The 22,485-nt window shown below is 30.8% G+C and overlaps 1 protein-coding gene across 3 annotated transcripts in view; it reads left to right on the forward strand.

Moving 5' to 3' along the window:
• LOC129959955 (transcription factor collier-like) overlaps positions 1-22,128 on the forward strand; it is a 210,137-nt gene extending 188,009 nt beyond the window's left edge. Inside the window, exons 8-14 of one of the 3 annotated variants that reach the window (XM_056072877.1) lie at positions 4,293-4,410; positions 9,553-9,695; positions 12,369-12,495; positions 14,269-14,357; positions 14,938-15,106; positions 17,295-17,468; positions 21,098-22,128. In XM_056072877.1, coding sequence (XP_055928852.1) covers positions 4,293-4,410; positions 9,553-9,695; positions 12,369-12,495; positions 14,269-14,357; positions 14,938-15,106; positions 17,295-17,468; positions 21,098-21,201 — 924 coding nt within the window. In that variant the 3' untranslated portion in view covers positions 21,202-22,128. The remainder of the gene's footprint in view (positions 1-4,292; positions 4,411-9,552; positions 9,696-12,368; positions 12,496-14,268; positions 14,358-14,937; positions 15,107-17,294; positions 17,469-21,097) is intronic. The other 2 variants (XM_056072879.1, XM_056072878.1) reach the window with 2 other exon arrangements.
• Positions 22,129-22,485: the final 357 nt, after the last annotated feature.

The following is a 22,485-nucleotide window of genomic DNA, read 5'->3' on the forward strand; positions in this document are numbered from 1 at the left end:
AATTTAGTTTAATTCATTAACAAATTTCGCTTCGCCTGCCATGAAGGAGAGAGTAATTGGCCTGTGCAAATAATACACCAGAGGGTAACTGGATAAGTAGGGATGGGTAGAGTAAGAGGTTAATCCTGGGGGGTATTAAAGCGCCGCCATACAGCGTACAGTAAAACAGAAAATGAAGAGCTAGGTTTTGAACAGAAATAAGGGAAGGGGGTGGATGGGATTGAACGAATGGGCAAACAACGATACGATTGCCTTCAGGCAAAGAGTCACAGGTAAACAGTTAGCTTGGTAACTTCACTGGTTTGAAGGATAATTTTACTGCTGACAAATTAATTCGCCAATATGTAAATACTCGCCAGCGGTCATATCCTTTTATTCATATAAGTATCTAACTCAGGCTTAAGCCACTTGAGGCATTATAAAGGTTATGTTTATTGTCTTTCTGCTTCTCTTAGCGTGTTTAATATAATATGAATGGGATTTTAGAGGATATTTTCTATGAAATAAGCAATAGTAAGTATTTCAGCCACATTGTAAATATTATATATCGAACATATTTTCCCAAAAAATTGTTTTGTATTTTTTTAACTTCAAAAAAAAAAAACTATTGATACTTGTGATGTATGACGAAATTAATTAGTCAGTGGTTTTTAAATATATGAGTTTGCACATGCTTTAATCATACATGAGGAAAAGAACTGGCAAGAAATATTTATTTATCCGTTCGTAAAATACATTGGAAATATTCGAATTATAATTTAATTCTCAACAATACATATAAAAATTAAAAGGATAGGATATTTATAAAAAATGTAATACATAAGACATAAATTTTTTCCCACTTCATAAATTTTTTTAAACAATTCCCGGTGATTTATTCAGAAAATGATATATAACCACTAAACAAAATACTCATTATCTATATCATTAATTGAATATTCTAATATAAATTTCGCTTTTATTTCTTGGGATTTATTTTATTAACGAAGGTCAATTTTTTTATACAAGAAAATTTTGGCATATCTACAGTTCAAGATGAAAATCAATGCTTATATTTATCTGCAAGATCTTACAACCTTTTACTCATTTCTAACAAAACCGATATAACATTTTAAAAAATGGTTAAAAAAATCAAATTAAAAAATAATTCCTTCATAGTATGATGGTATATCATCATATACCAAAGAGATCTAAACTCGTGTACTACAATAAACATACGCTTCCTGGTGTTCTATGTCATGAATTTGGTTGTTGTGGGTAGATTTATAACTCTTTCAAAATACTGTTTCTGCTCATTTTTAATACTATTTTAGTTAAATAAATATTAAAAAGCCTTCCAATTAAATAATTTCACAATTCCTCTGGTCTTTTAAATTTATTTTAAAAATTTCTAAAAGTACGTTTTACAATAATCCCGAACGGCTTCTTAACACTTAGTGACATAAATTTCTTTTAAACCAGCTTGCATCTGAATGATTCAAAAATAAAAATAATTCTGCCGCTTTCGAAACCGAAACGATTCCACGAATTCTCCCCCTATAGAAGCACATCCTCGTTTATGTATGAATAAAGGGTTTCGAAGCCCACTTTTCAACGAAAGAATTCAAATATAAAAATAATTTTTTCGCTTTCGAAACCAGAACGATTACACAGATCCCTCTAATACGAAAGCACTTTTTTACTTATGTATGAAAATCGGCGAGGAAAGAAGTTATGATTTATTCCCTCCGAAACGCTTACGTGATAGTAAGAAGAGTGAAGAAAAATCAAAAATCCGCCTCTCCTATTATTGAGGGGACTCGTTTGATTTCATTCTGGTCGAGAAAATCGATTTTAAATTTAACACTTATCTAGTATCTTGAGTGACGAATTTTCTTCAATGGGAAAACAAGGCCTCGAAGAGATCGGAGTGAAAGTTATCGAGCGGAAGTCAAGGAATGCGTTAAGGACACGGTATGAAATAAAAAAAAAAGAAAGAAAGGGGGAAAAAAAAGAGAGAAAGAAGGCACTAGGTGGAAGGTAAAAGGTATGTAGTAAAAAAATATAGAGAAAAAAAAGCAGGGGTAGGGGGAACCGTCATCGTAGAATGGGGGATATAAAAGGGGGAAATCAGAAGGGGCGAGAGAGACAAAACAAAAAAGTTTGAGCAGGAAGGAGGACGCTTGCATCATATTAAGGGAGGCGGCGATGCGGTGGTGTAGCAAAGTCACAGTCTTTCAGAAAAGCTGTAGGAAAGAGGTTTAAGATTTCAACGTAGTTAGGTAGGCTGAGTTTTGAGGGCGCGCTTTAGCGGCTGAGACACTCACTTCCAATTTGTTTCCGTTCCATTAGGTACCCAGCCGACCTTGTCTCGTGTAAGAAAAAAGAAAGAAGAGAGAGTGAATCTAAAGAAAAACCCTCCAGCAAAATTCGAATAAGAAACAACTTCTATAAATGCGTTACCTTTCCCGAGAGAATCGCACTTCAAAGGCCTGGTTATGAATAATTTGCCTTCTATTGGGCCCACATTTTTATTCTATCTCCTGTTTTCTCCGCGGGACTTTTTCTCACCCCCTTCGACAAAGAAAGATATCAGCCCGATAATGTACAATCTTTTTCTGAAAAAAAAAGCCCTCCCCCTCTCAACTAAGTAATTTTACTAGCGAATCACTTCCTTAATCTCGTTTTTAAAACGCGATTCTTTTTTTCTTTGTTGCTTTTGGAGTTTCAAGAATCGATCTAAGCAGCACAATTGTTAGAGGTTTTTCTAAAGCTGGTGCAATATATTTACGATTTTAAAGTCATTTATAGGATATTTATGTTTTGCGTGCATCCAGAAGTACAGGGTTGTTCTTTGTGAATTTATGCCATAGAAGCTATTAAGAATAAGTATTCCGTTGGTACAAAAGAAATGCTTTCCCATCTTGTAATATTTGCTGAATGGTTCAGTATCGATCGAAAAAAAACTGAAGTAATGCGATCAGTTGGAAAATAATTATAAAAAAAATAGGAAAAAGTTGCAATGCCAGGAAAAATTCTGCCGTTACTTTACTAAGAGTTCTTAAAAAAATCTTACGGTATTATTTTGGGGTATCAAGATTTGCGTAGGAGAGCAAAATAAGCTTTAAGTAGTGAAATTTTAACTGTAATATTAAGCTATATTTTGATTATATTTAATTTCTGAAACATGCAATAAAATAAGATGAGGTAGCATGTTTTTTTTATGTACATATGCAATCAATTATCATCGCTTCTATTACATAAGAAAGAGGTTTTGAGACTGCTCTGTCATGCAAAAATTAAGTGGGTTTGGAGTTCATAAAAAATATTAGATAAAACTCAATTATGTGATTATGCTTACTGAGTACAGAGATCCTGATATAATCATGCAGTTTGGCTGAAGGTACATAAGCACTCCATTCTATTTCACATGCTAGTGAAGATCCTTGTATCTTTTGTTATTATTAAAAAATGAAGTATTAAAGAGTATACATATAAAGAGATATATATAGTGTTCTGAAAACTTATTTGCATACATTTGCATTAAAGATAGGCCAAGCATAAAGAAACTAGTCCTTTTTGAGATAGAACAGATAGTGGGAAAAGCAAAGTTGTCATGGGGACCAGTACAAGGGAATTAAATTTTTTTTAAAAAAGGAGCTGATCAAACGAAGCATACAACAGTTTTAGTGCAATACAAATTCTTAACAGAAAAACAACATAATCGCATGAGGCGTGTGTTGCTTCAGTTGGCTTGTTCTTTGGACACTTACTTTAAGTGCTCCAAATGTGGATTACTGATAAAGTATCTTACTTGCCATTAACGTATCTGTCAAGCTGTGTACAACTTGTAATATTGTTATTCATGCAATTGAGTTAGTACTTTTGTTTGTTTGTTTCATCTGAATTGTACTATTGTAAGTTTGAATGCGATTCAATCTATATTCACATTTCAGCTGGTATATCCTTTTATTTTACTTAAATTCCTGATAAACAGAGAAGCAGCATCTCTAATTTTTTTTTCGATCCCACATTTTATTGCAAAAATAATTTTATTTCTGAATTTCTGAACTGTTCTGAAAGTTTGTAAACAACTTATCGAGGCATCCTGTTATTTTGATAAAATTACTTCATCAGAGCTATTAATCCTTACAGAAAAATAATATACAATATTTTTAAATGAAGTAAAGTGATATAAAGCATGCTTATGGCATATGAAAGTAACCTTTTTACTTTTTCCTGCTAATTTTTATTAAAAATATTCAACCGAAATGAATTTGTGTGCATTTCTTAAAACTTTATTCTATTTTTAGGTCGTTATATCTACTCAAGTGAGTGTGGAGGGACCTCTTTTAGCTGTTTCAGATCCGATGTTCGTACACAATAATTCAAAACACGGCAGAAGAGCGAAAAGACTCGATCCGACAGAAGGTACAAATCTTTAGATCTAAGATTAAATTTGTCATTAATTGAATAAATACAATGAATTTACACTTTTTCTTCAGATTTTTTTTCAATTTAACTGAATTTCTTAAGCTTAAAGACAATGAATATAGTGATCGTGAATTAAAAAAAAAATGAAACTAAGTTTGAGTTGCTGAAGAAGTTGAGTTGCTGTTTCGTACAACACATATCAAAAGAGTTTTATTGAACGATATCATATTCGTTATTTTGGTATATAAGTAAGTGAAAACAAATTTTAACACAAAATAACGATTTGTTTATATATTTTAAATGGCATACGATATACATTTAAAAATGAAATATTGTATATTATATATATATATATTGTTGGTGGAAAACAAGAAAATCTTGCATTTTTGCGTTAAAAGTGCAAAGGATCTAAATCTTATGAAAAATGAAATACTGGAAATAATTGCACATTTTAAAAAAATTATGCTGAATAAGATTTTAAATAAATTAAAAATCTACATATTGATTCGCGAAGAAATTGTTTTCCTCCTTTTAAACTTGTAAACAGGTTTCGGAATCTTTGCTTTAAAACATACTTTGTAAAGAGTGTTTCACGTTATAGCACAAAGAAAGGCCATGTACTTTCAAAAACTCAACAGGATGTTGTGTTTTCCTATATGTACTTTTTTTATTATTTAGAAAACGTCAACCTCTAGTTTAAGCGGAGGAACTAACTTCCCAAGGGATATCCTTGGGGATGTTGCAAGAACGCGGAGCTTCCTATCTTTTTTTCTTTCTTTTTTTAACTTGTGTATAAGTACATTTCATAGGAGTACTGACTTTGCGTCCATCTGAAAAGTACACACCATGTAAAAGGAGTGGTTTCGATCAAATGGCATTACAACAGGAAGACTAGGGAATTCCGAACCCTGTGTGATATAAAGTAATAAAAATATACAAACACGTTGTGTGCATAAAACGACAGGGTATGCAAAACAGCATGGACAAGTTCAAAGCCTTGCGTATTCTCCTTGATCAAATAGGTCTAAGAATTGAAGCAACATTCTGCATAAGTTTATGCCATGAATTTCCATCCAACCTTCCTATTCTTCTGCTTCCCCTCTTTTCTCGCATTATCTATTCAAAAGAAACCTTGCACTGATGCAGTAGATGAACTAGAAAAGGGGTTGAATCTAAGGGCCCTCCGATGGTAAACATTATCTAGCCCTAGAGATTGAGAACGCCATATAGAGAGAGGTCAAAAAATTTCCTCTAGATTTACTTCCCAATACGTTAGCTCCAGAAAAGAACAACAACTAAAAAATGGAAGCAGGACTACCCAAAAAGGCATTTTCAGTCGTCGGAGCCCTGGCTAAGGCTCTATCCCATCATCTTGACTTTGCCCCTAGGCCCCGTGCCCTGACGGTCTTCAATCCTCTGGGAGCGCAGGCTTTGATTAATCGAGTCGGACTCATCTTTGTACAGCCCTTCAGACATTCAATCACTCGTATTGACCCAGGTCCATTGCTGGCTGCTTTCTGCTCTCTCCTACCCTCCCCTGCCTCTGCCCTGGCATTTCGGTGTCTGCCCGATGGACAACCAGCTGGAAGAAAGGAGAAAAGAAGAGATTGACAAAGATTATAGAAGAAGAAAAACGTTACTTTATCCTGATTCTCGCGATTTCAGACTTCCAGCAGAAGAAATGGATCGCTTCTGCCTCTTCAGTATTTCTTCTTAAAGCTCCAAAACATATACGTACGACTGACAAAAGATTTTATTAATGAAATCATTTTTAAGAAAATCATGCTTTGAAGGAAGTGTTTTCATGTTTTCATTGACAATTAGATGTGAATTGATATAAAAGAACATTGTATATTCATAGTATTTATCACTCTTAACTATTATGAAAATCGCTTGCGAGGGATGAGTTTATAAGTTTCTTGATTACGGATTTATACTGAATTCTTGTTATGAATGAAAAATTCTAAAGAAGAGATTCGCTTAAATTACTAAATTCGTTTATTGTAAAACTTGTATTCATTTATTGCAAAACATGTATTTATTTATTGCAAAACATGTATTTATTTATTGCAAAACATGTATTTATTTATTGCAAAACATGCACATAAGTAATTACATTGAATTTATTGTTAAACTTGTATTTGAGATACCACACACACACACACACACACACACACAAAAAAACAAACAAACAAAAACAAATTCCTATTTAATTTGACTAATCCCCCTCCTATTCGACTTATTCATTTAATAGAGTAAAGGAAGCAATTTCTCATTTTTTGTCTTATAGAGTGGTTCTGTCAAGAGTGGCATAATTTCATTAAAGCAAATTGATTTCTATCTAAATGGGGAAAATATAACTAGGTGAAAATTAATCTTATTTCACAAAAATATGGATAAGTTATGAAAAATCTCATATATCTAATTTTTTCTTCGTTATTTTAAATGCTAAGGTATAAGGTAGGAGTATTTATGAAACTAACTTTAAATACTAAGGTATTTATGAAACTAACTTTAAATACTAATTTATTTACTTTTCATTGTTGTGATATATATAGCCAGTTGAGAATCGAAATGGTAAAAATCTGAAATTCCCTTTCAGGGGAAAATAGTTTCAGATATTTTTTATTTTTATTTCGGTATACTGTATGAGGTTCCGTACGTCGTTTGTTGCCTTAAAATTTAAGGGATTGAATTATTCTTTCACTTCTTTTGCACGTGAAAATATTTATTTAGGTGACATTTGGTTAACCTCGAAAATAGATTTTATGGAGTTATTGATGTTCCTTCAGCAATTGAAATTCAACATAATTAAAAAACAAGTTCTTTTAAAAGCAATGTTTCTTGTTTGAATATAAATTAATATGCGATATATATATATATTTACTGTCCCTATGCAGAAGCTCGTGTCATACATTTCAAAATATTTTTTTTTTACTATCTCTATGCAGAAGCGCGTGACACACATTTCAAAATTTTTCTGACCTTCGTAAACGATTCTTCAGAAATCCTATCCGCAACAATGAAAACTACAAGACCAGACTCAAAAGTACTCGAATGAATTCTCAAGGCACCGTTTGAAAGTCACAAATCCGTCTTCTTCAATGATTGGTTCGCATTTAGAGTACATTTAAGTAACTCCATCGAGAGCTACAGCGGTAAAAATTGAACTCAAAGTGGCTAAACGGTTTAAAAGCCCAAAACGGAAATGAAAATTAAATTTTTAATTTGCGGTATTTCGTTTTAAGCCATCGATGCCGCTGTTTACAGCCCACCGTGGCCAATTCCTTCAGGAAAGGGGAGGGGATGTATCACTTAGATAAGTGCAAGGAGGGGGACGTAAAAGAATGTCTGGAGATACTAGTTTTTCATTACGACAAAATCCTTCCAATTAAATTTATCTCCCCCAAATTGGAGCTCTTTGGTTCGATTCGCATTGGCGAAATTGGTTGGAAGGAAGTGGAAAAGAGGGAGGGGCCCCCACACAAAATTGCTAAGAGGGGGTGGGGGTAGGAGAAAGTAGCTTGGGTGTGCATCGGTGGAAAGATGACAACCCGGGACCACCACGGAAAAAGAAAGAAAGAGGGGACGAAGTAAAAAAATAAATAAATAATAAAAAAACACGCCCAAGAAAATCAGAGATTTTCGCCAATCAACGACGCGCGAGAGAGAACTAAAAAAGGGGGTGGGGGAAGGAGGAAATGGAGGAAATAAAAAAATAAAAAAAACCCTCGGCTTGAGGGGTTTCTAGTATGTGGAGGAGAAAGTGTAGAAGCATGTGTGTGTGTGTACATGTGAGGTTTGTGTGGGGTGGGAGGCAGGATCGTAGAAGATTGAGGGTGGAAACAGGAATGGAGGAAATGAAGAAACGAGGATAGTGGGAAAGCTGTCCAGTGAAGGATGAACAACATCCCAACTGAACGAATGAGATGAGAAGGAACGAAGAAGAAATAGAGAAAGATTGGAAGAGGAGCTAAAAAAGGTTGTTTAGAAGTTGACGTCCGGCTTTTGGATCGATGAGTATCCAACGGAAACGTTGACAGCAGTAGACTGCCTTTTGGGTCGTATCGAATCGCCACGAAAATGCTCTGGGAACTCGATAATAACGAACTAAGCGAGGTCCGGGGCCAGGAGGAAAAAATGTAACTCCTTGGCTCGCGAATAATAGGTCGCCAATAGGAAGCGAAGGAATGAAAACTTTGAAAATTTCATTTTGTCTCTTTTAATATAGAGAATGACTTTTAATTTTCTTTTCTCTGAGCTGGAAAGTGAACTGGCTTGCCTGCCTCTCATAGTCAAATAGACTACTGTATAAATAGAAAGTAAATTCAATTTTCGGAAATCTAGATTACTATTGTGATTATAGAAACAATGACTAAAAACTAATTCGAGAATGGGGCATTTCATAATGTAAATTCGCTGATAAAATTTCATTTTTTGATCGTGATGTTAGAAAAGAAGAAACATTTAAAATAAAGCCCATAAAATTATGAAAAGTATTCCAAATATATATTATGTTTAAAACTGAATCGATCTAAATTATTCACGTAAAATAACAAAGTTGACAGAAGACAAAAAAAAAAGTCAATTTCCTATTCTAAAAAGAGTTTAAAAAGAAAGAAGAGGGAAGAGGACCAGGAGAAATAAAATAAAAGAGCTTTATATGCAGTAAAGAATATAAAAACTCTATAAATTAAAAGGCGACACTCAGATAAAATATTGTCATATTAATTTACTACGTAGTAAAATAACCCCTTTATTACATTGAATAATAGCAAGAATCACATTTTTTTTAACTAAGAAGTTTTGAAGAAATCAACAGGGACATAGGGGAATCTAAGATTTGGAAGGTGCCATATCATCTATCTATTTGAATCCATTAGTGACCATCCAGGATTAGATAATGTAGTAAAAATAATCAGAAATATTTTATTAACAAACGACAATATTCATCGAGTAACTTTCATATCAGTTAATATATTATGATCTCTATATTCATTGTCATATTTCTTTAAATCTCAAGTATTTATTGCAATTTCTGAAGCATTAGTTTTAATGCATTACCCGTATGATTAAGTGAAAATAATAACTAATTGATGTTTACAAATAATTCATCACACTGCTGTAACAAGAGGTTAGTTCATTTTGCAGCGACGCCGTGCATCAAGGCAATTAGTCCAAGTGAAGGTTGGACAGCCGGAGGATCAGTAGTCATCATCATTGGTGACAACTTCTTCGATGGTCTCCAAGTCGTCTTTGGTACAATGCTCGTCTGGAGCGAGGTGAGCTCATTTATTTTCATTTAAGACGTGAAAAGCTTTACTTTTAACTCCTAGAAACTAAAATGCAATTAAAAGTTTGCTTGTAGTTAATTACTGCAGGAAAGACAGATTTCGTTTTAAAATGCTATTTATTTACTTCAACGGGGTTCGAGAATTTCCTAAATCAAGCGATTTGACTTCGCTTTTCACTAGACAATGTTGATGGTACACAATTTTTGAAGAAAAACTAAAAGATTCAGGTTTTGGTGTTAACATTCAAAACATTGATATGTGCTGGAAAATTATTTCGAGCAAAACTCAATCGAAAAGAAATTGCTTCGTAAAAGGGAATTAATGACTCATCGTTCGCCTATTAAACATTTACAATGAAAAGGATTAATTTTTTTTGTTGCTGAAATTTTTTTAATGACGAGCATTTATCTATTTTCATTATTCCGTAAAAATATGTTTTAAAAATCAAGAAAATAGTTACAAAGAGAAAATAACAATAAACTATTTTCTATAATCTTATAAGCCTTAGAGGAAAAAAGTTAAATATTTAAAAATCAGATTAAGAGTGAAAACATCTATGTATTACTTTTATATTCTTTATTTTATGCGCTTGAAAAAATACAGTAAAAATTATTTATCACGGTTTTGTAAAAAAAATAACTCTCGTTTTTTTAAAAAAAGTTTGCTTATATTTTAAAAATATAAAATATTTCTTATATTTTTAATATATTGCTTGAAAAATTATTATTAAATGTATTTAAACTGTGCTTCATATTATATGTATATATATATTGTTTTGAGTTTAATTGGAATATTCTGTTCCCCGCATAACCAGGTATTTTTTATAAATTAAGACTGCAAGTCTATGAATACAAGTCAGAAAAGACAAATCAAAGATCAACTATAACAATGAACATAAAAAATCTCGATATTCTAGCTGCATCACTTTCAGTAAATAAATAAAATTTCAATGTTCGATAAAGTATTAAATCTTTAAAGAGATAATTGCTGCTTTCCAAAATTTTTAAGATACCAGTTTTTCGAGTAACAAAATAAATCAAACTGTTAACAAATTATGTGTTAAATATTTTGCAATCTTTTCATGTCAGTCATATCATAAATGAAATTTTATATTTGGTCATGCTGAAATAAAGTAGATTGAGACAAAGTTAGGGCTTCTAATTACATTTCTTTGAGTCGACTTCCAATGTGTAATAAAATATTAAACCCTAACATGCTCATTAGTTCCGGTTAGATGGATTGCAATTGGTTTTAAAGCTTACCCTCCAAGCACATTTCGTCCTTTAACAAGTTTACCACTCTCTTTCACTTTCTGACTTTGCTTCGCTTTATCCCTGTAAGTTCAAACTTGAGCTCCAAAGGACCAGTGATCATGTTGCAATCAACCGCTTTCCTAACAGGACTTAGGTCATTAATACTTGAAATTGTATTAACTTTTCCTCTCTTCCCCTCTTTAGCGCGATCAAAAGACTTACGTCTGACTACGGCGCAGCGGCGAAGAATTTCCTCCTCCAAATCAACAATTCTAGATTATGTCGCTGTATTAGTCGGAAAAGGAGCTTATTTCGTCGGACGGTATTTAACCTCATCGACAGCGCTTTTCCCGCTTGACAGCTGCTCTTCTTTCTACTTCATTGTATCACCTGCTTCATTAATTCAGAACCCCGACTTAGCTCAGGGCTGCCTATGAATGCTTAATAGACACAGCTAGTAATTCATCTGCAGATGATGATTATTTGCAGAATCTTTTGATCTTTTCCGTATGAAATCGACGCCGACGATCGATCTCTCGGAATTTCCGAATGAATCTTTTTCCATGAAACTTTAAATAGCTTATACGCTTCGTTCAACTAATCTTAGGGCGTTATGCACTACAAAAATGTCCATTAAAAACTGCGAAAGGATTCTGAGAAATGACGTTTACAATCGATGCCAGTAAAAGTTTTCAGAAATCTCCGGTAGTCTATTATTAGATGGAAAGGATCAAAAAGGAAAATTTCCCATTTGGAAATTTATAATTTAAAATTAATAAGACATGAACTGTAAAAGTATACACACCATAAAATCACACCATTTTCTTTAAGTAAGAGCATTATTAAGCAGAAAGCATTAAAAATTCTATATTTTTAATGTTATATAAAACTTATGGGATTTAAAATTTAAATCACTTTCCGCAATCATGCAGAGTAAGAAATTTTAAATAATTCATTTGATATTTATTTTTCATAGGTCTAATAATGGGTAGAAATTAAATTTTAAATTATTTTTACATTAAATTGTAAAACAGTTACTAAAAACGAAAGTTTCTTTTTACATATATTATAGATGAAGAATTATGAAAGAGTTTTTTCCCCCCCTTAAAACGCCACCATTTAAAAAGTCTTAAAAACGTTGTTAGATGAATTTTAGAATATATATTTTTCAAAAAAATTGTAATAAAAATAAACAGAGACAGAATAGAGTTCGTTTTATTTTGAACTTAAACTATGCATTATGCGGGGTAGACTTCAATATTTTAAATCAAGAATTACAAATCAAAATTTCACAATTATAATTTTCAGTTATAAACAATATTAATAAAACTTTCAAATACGATCGCCCAATATACAGAATTTTAGAAAAGTTTGTACATTCGTATCAATTTGAATTTTTCTTGTTTAGCTCATCACATCTCATGCCATCAGAGTTCAAACACCACCTCGTCACATCCCAGGAGTTGTTGAAGTGACACTCTCTTACAAGTCCAAACAGTTTTGTAAAGGAGCTCCAGGAAGATTTGTATATGTGTGTAAGTATATTCTATAGGTACTTCTTCTTTTACTTTGAAACATGGTTTATAATTAATGCTTCATTTGTTTACAAATATTTCATTTTGAAAAGTAACGAGGAGTAAAATTTATTCACAGAAACAAATAGATGAATCAAAAAATAAAATAAAAACAAATTAAGAAAATTCTCGGATGTAAAATTTATATTGTAAATAGTTTCATTTGACCTCAGAATGGGTAAAAAACACTCGAAAAAACTTTAAACTTACAAATGTATGCAGCAACGCAAAAATATTTGTTTCTCTGCCGAACAAAGCTTAACTGTCAAATGTGGCATTGATTTTAAAGAACATTCAACTAAATAAATTTCTATAAAACTCGATTACTTCTTTATAGGAAATAATTTTTTCGTCCATCAAATATTAAAGATTCGAGCTAACATGCAAAATGAATAGAATCCCGGAATCACAAAAACAGGTTAGGATTTCACATTAAAGCTTTCAGGTTATATAATCGATATTCTGATTGGGTGATTCATAGGGATATTGCGAGATAAAATTCCGAAATACATAATTTTTATTAAAAAAGTACATAAACCATTTACTTTTTATTGTTCTGGAATACACAGTATTAAAGGTATGGAAGTCAAGAAATGTCTCTTATCAAATAAATTTTAAAAGCAAAAATAGAGTTAATTTTACAAATATTAAACTTGGACAGAGTAAATTGTCTAGTAACTTCTTAAGAATTGAGAAATGTCCAACAATTATGTATTAAATAAACAGGAAATAACATTAACAATCTTTTGCTAAAAACTTTTCTATCGACCCAAATGAAATAGCTGCTTAATTTTCCTCCTTTTAAAAGATAAAATCGTTAAATTACGCTATTTAAGGAAAGTTTTAAATTTACGCAGCCAACATTTTACGAGAAAGTGGCACTTTGGACAGCCTCCAACTTCTTAAGTTTTGATAAAGCGTCCCGACTTTTGGTTTAGCTCCAGCAAGAGCTCCTTGATGTAGAGCCCGCTCTCGATATCATCTATCTCAGAAGGCTTTTCTTTCGATCTGTCATCATTTAGAGACATCGACGGTAATTTCTCACCAAAGAAAAATAACTGTTCGCCATTGAGGTCTTTACAATGTTTAGCTTTCTACCATTACTCAAAGAAGATGACAATAAATAAAAAGCAACCACTATGCTCAGAAAATCTTAGATTTTTTTTTAAACACATGGGGTTTTCAAAGACACAAATTTACATGAAGCAAAATGCGTTAAATGTATTAAAATGTTCCAATGTCTATTTATGCTACAATGCGGAATTTTCATTATATATTTAAATGTAATCAAATTTCCATGTTTTCCCTATGAGTTAATTTTGTTTTATTTCCTGTGTTTAAAATTTAATTTTCAATTCTTTTAACTAATATTCTCTATTTGAACATATTTACAATTAAAATAATAATTCTGTAAAAATGTTGAAATTTCAGTATTTTTTCAGAAAACTCAAATTTACTTGTTTGTTTAATGCAGTGAATATTAAAACTTAATTCTACTATTAATTTCCTAGACTAAAGTATTTTATTCAAAACTAGAACTCTTTATTAGATAAAAATGATTTTATAATTGGTTAAAATAAGGCATTTATTTTCTCACTATTCTAATTATTGCTTCCAAAAAGTTGAATTTTTAAAGAAAAAAAAATGAATATAATATATTTTTACAAACATATTTCCTTTACAATATAAAGATTTTAGAGCTTTATAAATGCCTGGAATTTTTTTTCATTACAGCTTTAAACGAACCTACCATCGATTATGGCTTTCAGAGGCTCGCAAAATTAATACCACGACATCCAGGTGATCCAGAAAAATTACCAAAGGTAAGAATGAATTTTATTTATATTATGTACAAAAACAAAAACACTATTTGAAATACATTCTAAAAATTGTTCTACTGCATATTTCAAATCCCGAAAACAGGAAAAAGAAGCTATATTAAATTAGAAATTATCTTGGCTGATGGTGCTCAAACATCATTTGAATAAAAAACATTAAAAAATAATTTGCGACTTAAAAATATATTCAATGAATAGTGCAGCTTTAAAAATTGTTGCCGCACAGTATTATGCCTCTTAAAAAAGGGGGTAAAAAAGAAAAATAAAATGAAGGTTCTTACATATATCGTTTAAAATTTGTTTTTCATTGAAGATAAATGCGAATTTTAAATAATTCACGAGCTTTTCTAACTTTAGTAAGGTAATGGAGTCAACTTATGTTCACCTGAAAAGCAGCAAATCTGCCGTGTCAATTTGTAGTGGTGTTCATTGCTATCTCATAAGTGCAGTTACATTCATTACGTCACTGAGATGCCATGCTAACCGACTTTATTAAATGATATAATAAGTAAAAAATTGTGAAATGTTTTTCTCTATTTAATTATATGATTTTTTTTCTTTGCAGGAAATCATTTTGAAGCGGGCGGCTGATCTAGCTGAAGCCTTGTACAGTATGCCTCGAAATAACCAATTAGCTCTCCCCGCCCCTCGCTCCCCAGCATTGAACAACGCAGCCGCTATGTCCGGCTTCAATGCCTACACAGGTCAGCTGGCTGTCAACGTGCAGGAGAACGGTAGGGACCCATGGCCCCACGTTCACAATGCCTACTGCCACTGTCCAGGCAATCACATAGTTTAGGCTCTTAATGCATGCACTCCCCATTTTTTTCCTCTTTATTTTTCTTTGAAAGAGCCTTGTTACAGTACTCTATTAACTAGAAATTTAAAGAAGCTATAATATTTAACTTTTTTTTATTAATCTTGAAAATAGCTGCTATAATGTTAGATGAATTCAATTAAGTAATAAAAGGATTTAATTACCTCATTTATAATTAAAAAACAATTTTAGTAAAGGTAATCGAAGTTAATATTTTAAATTGTTAAAAGTTTTAAAAAAATCAACATTTTAATTAATTAATTAGACTGAAAAACTAAGTTTAAATTAATTTTTTCTGTAATCCTTACACTCATTTGTATATTTAACCCTTTGACTATTAATGGATAATATACATTCAACTAATTTTCAAAAATTAATTTAAATACCTCATAGTAAAATTAGCTTTCCGAAGGTTATTTGACCATAATGTCCAAACATCTGGTTTAAAAATCATTTGGAAAAAAATTTCTAACAAATTTGTCACATTCAAAATCTATTCATTTCACTTGCATAAAAAATAAAGAGAAAATGATTTAAAAAATTTAGTAATCAAAGGATTAAAATTCATTATAACAGTCGTACAGTGTTAATAGTTTTTTAGTTGAAATGTGTAAATGTAATAAGGTAATCAATGGATAAAAAGTAGCGTATAATCAGATGGAAAAATCTAAATACATAAATTATTGAAATATATAAAAGAGCTGCATAAGGAAAATTTTATTGGATGTCTACTTTTGTGCATTTAATTTAGTCGTATGTTTCTTTAATGAATTTGAATTTAACTTTTCTTAATTAATTCAGATTTATAGACTATCCATATATTAATCACGATTTCAAAAATTAGTTTAAAAGAAACTTCACATAGTCATTAATAAACAATAATTCAAAATTTCCGTAATAACAAATGAATAAAATTTGATACCCTTTCGATTAAATTTATTACGAATTATTTCAAAATAAAATTACTTATTTTATTTGCCTTTATTATTTAAATTACCAAATGAAAATAAAAAGAGCGTTAGTAAGTTTAGCAAACTAAAATCATGAAAGCAATTAATCAACTTATATGCCAATATGTATATTAAAATGACTCGCATGATTTCATTATTACTAAAATGGCATAAAGTCTTTAAAAGGAATCGATTAAATAATTTTATTCTATTAGATAAGCCTATATTTTCTATATCCTTTCTTATTTTTTACAGTTTAGTAACTCTTTTACAGAGGCATTTAAATTTTCATTATGTATTCCTAATCTTGATTATTTTAACTGTGTTAAATGTTGTATTTTTAAATGTAATTACTAAATTAAGTATGAAATTTTATTCATTAAATTGATAGAATATGCTTATGATGAGCGTTATGATGCATAAGGATTTGCTTTTTTTCTACATTTCACATTCGGAATGCTTGAGACTATTTAAGAAATGTTTTTTTTTTTTTTTTTTGACATTCTATACCAACATCAAGTTCTATTAATAACAACGTTTTAGAATAAAATTAGATTATTACAGTATTAGAAATATAAAGAAACTCCGAGATTTTTTTTAAATGACATCTTATGGAGTAGATTTACGTGTAATATATAATATGGGAATATATTTAATACTCGTTGAATATTGTTCTACTGATTCAGAGCTAAATAGAAGCTATGGGGAAAATGTGTATTATGTGCCGAATTCCATTTAGCAAACTATGCTTTGCGCCTTACCGCACATGATATTAATTTATAGGCCTTCTGTGTAGACAACACTCAAAAATAAATCTTTGTAGGATATTTGTTATGTTTTCTCTTACCTAGAATCCCAGTGACATCTAACCATCCTAGTCAGTAGTACAAGTAGGACATATATGTCCTACACCTCTAAGTTCATTCCCTTTCATAATCTGATTATGAACAAGTGTGACTCAATGCAACAGATCCTATCTCACAAATTTTGTTGAAAAAAGGCTCAGATTTAAAAAGGCTTCCAAAATAATAATAATAAAAATAATAGTCTAAGGGTTAAAAAAAATTGTGTTTCTTCAATTTTTTTTTTTCAATTTAATTGAAAATTCGCTCATGAAATTTCTAGAATAAATTTCGTTTTCTTTCGAAATTGTAGATTATGGCAGGACGCAGAGTAACAGTGCGTCACCGAGAGGTTATGGCTCAAATGCGTCGACACCGCACAGCGCCAATGGCAGTTCCTATGGCACAGCAGCAATGAATGGAGGTTATGGTAGTCCTGCTAACCTCGGCAATATGGCAGTGCCCGGTTCACCAGGTCTATTTAATGGTAAATAAAAATATTATCTTCATATTTTTAGTTTAATTTAGTTCAGTAAAAGTCTCATGCTGAAGCTAAGGGAAGCTTTTTTAGATGGGCTTGATAATTTTGAATAGTGGTAGAAAACGAGAGCAATTTCTGATCCGGCAATCTATTCTCTAAATTTCCAAACAATAACAACCTGAAGAAGTTTGCTCTACGATGGCAGACTAAGCATGAACCAGACCAACATATGCGATGGATTTACAAAGGAATTGGGTGTCAAACCTGTTATCCTCCGTTCCAGAAGTCAAAACTCAGCAGCTGGACCTTTGAAGCTCTACAATAAATTAGTCAAATTAAACTGCCAGCATGGGTCAAATGAAGAAAGTCTAAGTTTAATGAACCTCAAAAAACAGGACAATTTTTTAATAAAAACATCCGTTTATTTAATAAACATGGCATAAAAAGGAACAAGTAAAATAGTAAATTAATGTTTCCATGGCTTCTTTGTTCCCTCATAGTCTACTTCGAGACATATCTTCCCCTCAGTGATTACTTCCTAAACTACTGTGAGGAGAAGGCCAATAATATTGGGCCTGACAGGAAACTTAATTGATAGTTTATTTCATTTCAATTGAATTATAATACGCTTTACTTCATTTCATTCTACAACAACCATACAATATGGCTTAGTAGATATTATTTCATTATTGTCTCTTAAAATATTTGCTGCTATTGGTTAGTGTGTGAAAGATCCTGTGTCAATGTAACATGGTTAGTTTTCAGTCTTTGAAGATAAATATTGTGGTTCATTATTAATAATTATGTATAATTAGGAATTTTAAAAAGTATTATTGAAATTTAAAGTTAAAAAAAATTGTTACATATTGTTATGTTTGCTGAGTCACGCGTTTGATACCCTTGCCCTATGACATCACTCAGAAAGTGTAGTGAAAAATATAGCTTGAAAAAATAATGAACATTTTAATGTTCAAGATTACTACAGAATCAAATGGTTAGTAAATCATGAATAGTTAATTTATTTGGATTGAACTCGCTACTATGAAATACTCAGTTTCTCTTTTTACGCTAGAGATAGCTCTACCAATTACAATTTATAAATGAATTTTCCACTATATCAAATTCAACTTTTGACATTCATATTTTTTTAAACTTAGAATTATGATAATTATTTGTATATGAAAAGGTAAATATTAACATTTTCTAGAAAATTTGTCATACTAGTACATTTTTAATATCGAATTCCATGCATTAAGTCGCAATGTGAAAATATCTATTATTCATATAATTATTTACTTTCGCCCCCCTTTTTTTTCCTAAAAATATGTAAATAAGAAAATACACATGGTTCAAGTGACTTTTTTTATTTTAGAAGGGAAATGAGTATTTTTTTTTTAATGAAAACCATTTTATTATTTTTTTTTATTGAGAGACACATTAAAATTCGAATATGAATCTTCATATTTAATAAGAAATAATTAATGACTATCTAAATGAAGAATTCATCAGTACATCAGTAAAATAATTAATTAAATTCTGTTATTTAAGTTCACAATGAAGTTTGAACAACTGCATTTTCAAATGTTTCTTTTTTTTTTTTCATATTTACGTGGCAACAGTTATTAGCTTTTTTTTCATTGCAGATGAAAGGAACTTTTTGCAGACATTTTTTTAGTTGTTGATTGTGTTAAGAACAATTTTTAAATCTCTTTGAGAGAAAAATTGGATTCAATTCTCTTCGATTCAGATTTCTGTTTGCATATTAAACTGAGCAGTTTGGAGTTGTATTTACTTACGCTGCGACAAAACTAATTACAAAAGGTATGAGCAGAAACCGTACACTGATTAAACATGAAAACTTAATGAACTAAAGGAATATTAATGTAAAATGAGTGTGTAAAATGAAATATATTTCCCTTCATTATTAAGAGTGATATTAAATAAAAGATACGCCTTAGATGTTCTTCACAACGCTTTTTATTTGTGGAAATTTTTTAATAATTTATCGTATCGGACTCAACGAGAAGAAATTGTTCCCAAGGAACTGTTTCCCAGCAACTTAATAAAACATTTTTAATTAAATATAAGGCAGCATTCACAGCGAAATTTTGTAAAAAAAAAAATATTTCAGAAATCTGCATAAATTGTCTTAGGGAACGAATTTTCGCTTATGAAATGCAAATTTATCTACACAATCAAATATTTTGCTTCATTAAAATGCAACTCTTCATTCTAACGTTTGGGCAATTGTTATCTTTTTATGCTATTTTTATTAATTAGAAAACTCGGAATGAAGCATTTTAATTTTCTATAATTAATTCAATTTTGGATGCAGTCAGTCTTCTTGGCTTCATTTATTAAAAAAATTATTCGACGGTTTAATTTAACTCTGCCTTTGGAAATGTCATCACGAAACAAATGCGATGTAATGGTTATACTCACAATACGTTTCTGAATTTCTATTCTTAGATTTAATATTCGTGAATTTTTCAACCGCAGATTTCTTGATATTGGGAAACAAGTCATGTTTTACAATCGTATGCAAAATTATTATTATTTAAATTAATTTTCGATTCATCTTCTTAATTCATAATTTACCATATTCATGTACTTCACTCAACACTAGTTCCAGGTAATAATTTCAGATTATGGATTCTCCACCCGCCCCCTATTTTTTCTATTTGGATTCTTTTCTATTATTTTTAAAATTTTGTTTTTAAAAAATCATTGTTAACAAAAAAGTAGTTAAGAAGTAAAACTTACATATTAAATTATAAAATTCCAGAATAAAATACCTAACAATAAGGTACGGAAGATTTTCAAAGTTGTTTCAAAGCCCATTTAGAAAAGGCAAGTTTAATTGTAATTTTCTTTACATCGAGTTTTTTTTTCTTTGTGTTTAGAAAAACGCAATCTTAAAAATCATATCATTCGTAGTATGTAATATACAATAGTATATTAATCATAATAAAATGTCATTCATAGTACTCGCATAATATATAATTACGATGAACGATAAGATTGGGAATATACTTTATTCAGGTTGGAGCCTATATTCTGTATTAACTTCAATTTTTAAGTGCATATATAAGGTACTGGAAAGAATCTCACTTCTTTCAGTTACGCCTACTTGAAGAAGACAGCCCTTAATTTTACAATCCGTTCAAACGTACCACCGTGAAAGAGCTTATTACACATGGTTAGATTTAATAAATTAAAAACCTGGACATTTTAAGCACAATTGAGATTCGAACGAAGCACTCCTCGGCGATGCCCTTTCGTCTTCTTTCTTTAATTCTAGAAAGGATGACTTTGAGGAGCTTCAAAATCCCCTCCCCACCACAAAAAAAACCGCTTTAAAATTGTATCTGGCATCAGCAAAGTAAGTTCTCATATTGGTGTGGTATAAGAGTCAGGAGAAAGCGATGATGCATTCGATGCCGTCCTTCTTGAATGCCTACAATTCAAAATCAGACTTTTCGTCCTTCCGATAGTTACAAAATAATATAATAATATAGCATTCAGTGAAATTTACTTATTCAACAGTTCAATATGAGATTAAAGTAGTATCTATTATTATTATTTCTTTGATAAAATAATAGCTTACATGAGGTTTTCCGTTTCTTTCTCTACAGGAATGGGAAGCATCGTTTCTTCGCCTTTTGCAGCAATGAACCCGTTCGCCCTGCCCACATGCAATGGTCAGTCTTATGGCAGTTCTATAGTGACATCTAAGTGACGGTGGAGTTGCGCCTCAACAGACTGGCGACTTTGATTCGACCGCAAACATTCCTTTTTGACCTCACCCCTCGCATCCAGAACGGGTCAAAAGACCCATTGGAATGTAGCACGTTGTGGACCCCTGTCAGTGATGTTCTCGTGGAAATTATATTTATATATATCAGACATCAGAACATGGAAATCATCCTCAGCATGTATCGAATAAATGGTTAAAGGAATCACATATCGGAATCTTCTGCCATCCGAATTTACTATTTCTTTTTTTCTTCTGTCAGAAACTATTTGTTTGAAGAAAATCAGAAAAATAATGAAAGGAACTGCTAAAGATGGAGAAGCAAAACTATAGTGTAAAATTTTAAGGATCAGTAGACATTTCGAGAATCATCATGGCAAAGACTACATTTTGCTAAGAAGGTGTGCATGATGGCGAGGAAACATCTTGTGTTATCAAACTATCAATCAAGTGATGTTTAGTCAAAGTTAGTTAAATTATGTTTTTTTTTTATTTATTTCAGTTGAAGTATTTTTAGTTTCTTTATCATCCAAGCTTTGCTGAAGCAACTAAACAAACTTCAAGTAACTGTCAAATTTTTTCCCACCTCTTTAGAGAAGTGAACCTCTCTTTTTTAGTTTTAGTTTTATTTTCATTTTCAAATAATATTTATTTTTCAATGAGCTTTACTCTCCCAAACTTACATTTTATGTGCAATTCTAGGAAACTGCAGGCAGTTTCTAGACTTTATATTAAACGAAATATCGAGCATGCTAAATTTAGATTGTTTTCCTACTTTTATTTAATGTATAATTCTGTATTTTTGTATTTATTATTGGATTTCTTGTATATACTGAATCATGTCATTGTAAAAATTAATTTATCATATTATTTATTATGAATTTCAAACCATGAAGAAACTTATTTATTGTATAAAAGATTATTGCTCATTTATTTTTTGAATTTATTTACCAAACATTTGTTATTTAAATCATATTTTAAAATTTTTTCGCTTCATTTGCGCTTTTATAATATGAATTTATTAGCAGAGTCAGTTTTTCAGTCTTTAAATATCACTCTAAATTCGGCGTTAATTCTAGTTCATGCTCATTAAAGTTTAAGGAATTTTTAGGTGATTAACTTTTAACAATATTTTTAAAAAGCAGTTGAATTTATAAGGTTCATTAGCATTTCATTATAAAATAAAAATTAAATTTACATCAGATTTCATTTAGATATTCGGTCATTTAAAGATTATCAATTTTAAATTAAATAATGAATTGATGAGTT

This window comes from Argiope bruennichi, chromosome X2 (genome assembly GCF_947563725.1).
Source record: "Argiope bruennichi chromosome X2, qqArgBrue1.1, whole genome shotgun sequence".
Taxonomy (NCBI): domain Eukaryota; kingdom Metazoa; phylum Arthropoda; class Arachnida; order Araneae; family Araneidae; genus Argiope; species Argiope bruennichi.